Source organism: Alexandromys fortis, unplaced genomic scaffold (assembly GCF_014885135.2).
Source record: "Alexandromys fortis isolate MF-2015 unplaced genomic scaffold, M_Fortis_MF-2015_v1.1 scaffold_252, whole genome shotgun sequence".
Lineage (NCBI taxonomy): Eukaryota > Metazoa > Chordata > Mammalia > Rodentia > Cricetidae > Alexandromys > Alexandromys fortis.
The window spans coordinates 752790-755217 of NW_026068127.1; the positions used below are offsets into that span (position 1 = coordinate 752790).

Genomic DNA, 2428 nt, shown 5'->3' on the forward strand with positions numbered 1-2428 from the left:
CTCTCTCTCTCTCTCTATCTATATATATATATATATAAATTTCGATAGCATATTTTTAAAAATAGTAGTGAATAAATATGGTGGTTACTGTTTTACTAAATCTATTAAGCACATTTTTCAAAACTGTTCAACTTTTATCTATCCAGAAAGCCAAAATTTAGGTAGAAATGGGAGTTTTAATTAAGCGCATGGATGTCATTCTTCAGTGGCCATCTTTCTTTTTGAGACAAGGTCTTTCTTTCTCTCTCTCTTTCTCTCTCTCTCTCTTTCTTTCTTTCTTGTTTTGTTTTTTTTTTGTTTTTTTGAGACAGGGTTTCTCTGTAGCTTTGGGGCCTGTCCTGGAACTAGCTCTTGTAGACTAGGCCTGCCTCTGCCTCCCGAGTGCTGGGATTAAAGGCGTGCACCACCATCACCCGGCGAGACAAGGTCTTTCTTGGGACGTGCGGCCTTCGGCTCACTGACTCGGCTAGGATAGTTGGTCAGTGAGGGCCAGGGATCCCCCTATTTCTGCTTGCCCAGCACTAGGATTCAGAAGCCTGTGCCACTAGCTCAGGTTTTTGCAGGGTTCTAGGCATAGACCTGTTCTCCATGCTTGCCCAGCACTGACTCTCCCAACTTTCTTAGCTTTGTAAACCAGAGTTGAAACATAGTTAATAGTCAATACATGTTAAATTTCAACAAAGGTTTGGTTAACACATACACAATGGTACCTAAGTAGTAGAGGGGGGAGCTAAACAGTAAAGCACTAATAAATATTTACTGAACGTCTTCTAAGTGCAGTGTACTGGTTTAAATACTCCCATCAGTAAGTCTCCGCATTTGGGAGAGTGTAGACTCCGCTTCCAATCCCCCTCCCTGTCACTGATTTGCCCACTCTGGGATTCTTAACTAACAGCTTCCCCTCATTAAGGGAGAAAACTTGAGTAAGAAGAACAGGCATCTGAATTCATTTGGGAAAAGTCTTAGGTCACCACTGCCCATCGGGGAGGAAGTTTAATAGCTAATACACAGCAGATGGAACACAGAAAGACGGTTCAATAAACAAAGAAATGGATAGATGGATAAATGAATGAATGAATGAATGAATGAATGAATGAAGGCTTCTCTGCGAAAATGACTTGACAGCATGAGAAATTTATAACAAAAACAACGTAAGATCCTGGGCGGCCAGGGAATGTTCCCTGAAACGCAGTAGGTTGTTGTGTTCTGCTGATGGGAATGTCACTGTGCCCGGCGACATTTTTCTTAATCTATCCCAGACATCCCTTTAAACGCCACAGCTAGGAGGCAATGACTCTCCCCACCTTCATGTCTTGGACCCCTCTCTCGGAAAGCAAATTTGATATCTAAACTATAAATTTGGGACCTAGGCCTCTTTACTACCTTCGAAATATAGTCAAAGGTCAGAGGCCACCCCAGGCACCTTCTTGTGGGCAGTGACGTTAGTAAAAAGCGTGCAACCCAAAGGTCAAAAAAGGTCAAGGTAGTTTTCCTCTGGAAGCTGCAAGGCCCCGGTGAGCACAGGGATGCTCCCGGAGCAGTGATGAGGCGGGGCTTCGGGCTGTTGAGTGGCTACTCTCTCAGCCAATGGGCATGTCTCTCCGCAAGCGGCGGCCCCGCCCCTCGCACCAGCGATACTCACTTTCCCCACTTCGGCGTTGCCCATGGAGATGACTTTGATGCGGAGGGACTTGGCTGGCTCCTTCCGCTTCGGCGGCACGTTGGCCTCCATCGCCCTCGCTCTGCTGAGGCTGCCGGTTCCGGTGTCCTTCTGCACCCAGCCAGCCCGTCCCTCAGGCCTCCTTGCCCAATGGCGGAGCCGCTGCGCTCGTCACCGCCCTGGCTCCGCGGCTCGCCATCCCCACCGCTGCCTGGCCGCGGACCGTCGCGGGCGGTTGGGAAGCGGCGAGCCGCGGAGGGCGAGCGGAGTCTCGCGATGACAGCGCTCCGTGACGTCATTGCGGGGCTCGGGAGGACTGGGTCTCGGGGTCCTGGTGGGCCGGGGCGACGTGGGCGACGACACCTGAAATTCGGGGCTTCTTTGCTTGGCCCAAGGTTGGTCTGCACTTAGTGGCAAAAAGAAGAGTGAACGTCACGGGGAGTTTCTGAAATTTAGTGTAAGGCCCAGGCACGCCAAGAAGTCTAAGCAAACTATGGACTTTTTCTTTCTTTCTCCATCATTACAGTGACCCCTCAGTTTCTGCAGGGGACTGACCTCCCAGGATCGCAGTGGATTCTGCGAATGTCCAGTCACATAGAGATGGCATAATTAGCAGGCTGTCCGGGCAAATGCGTTCATCCTGGAGGCAGAGGCAAGCGGGTCTCTGTGTTTTCAAGGCCAGTGGGGCTATATAGTACAATCCTGTTTCAGACAAACAAAAATAAATATATAATCTTTCGGTAGCCGTATAATCTTTGTGAGACATAT

At 49.0% G+C, this 2428-nt stretch overlaps 1 protein-coding gene across 5 annotated transcripts in view; it reads right to left on the reverse strand.

Moving 5' to 3' along the window:
* The window catches only part of Dnajc27 (DnaJ heat shock protein family (Hsp40) member C27), a 26823-nt gene extending 24912 nt beyond the window's left edge, over positions 1 to 1911 (reverse strand). For 4 of the 5 annotated variants that reach the window (XR_007589232.1, XR_007589231.1, XR_007589230.1 and 1 more), the window contains exon 1: positions 1643 to 1906. Coding sequence is in view for 2 of the 5 variants with exons in the window: in XM_050125865.1 (XP_049981822.1) it covers positions 1643 to 1732 (90 nt within the window). In the remaining 3 variants the exon portion in view is untranslated. Of the gene's footprint in view, positions 1 to 1642 lie in introns of all 5 variants that reach the window. The other variant, XM_050125866.1, reaches the window with a different exon arrangement.
* Positions 1912 to 2428: the final 517 nt, after the last annotated feature.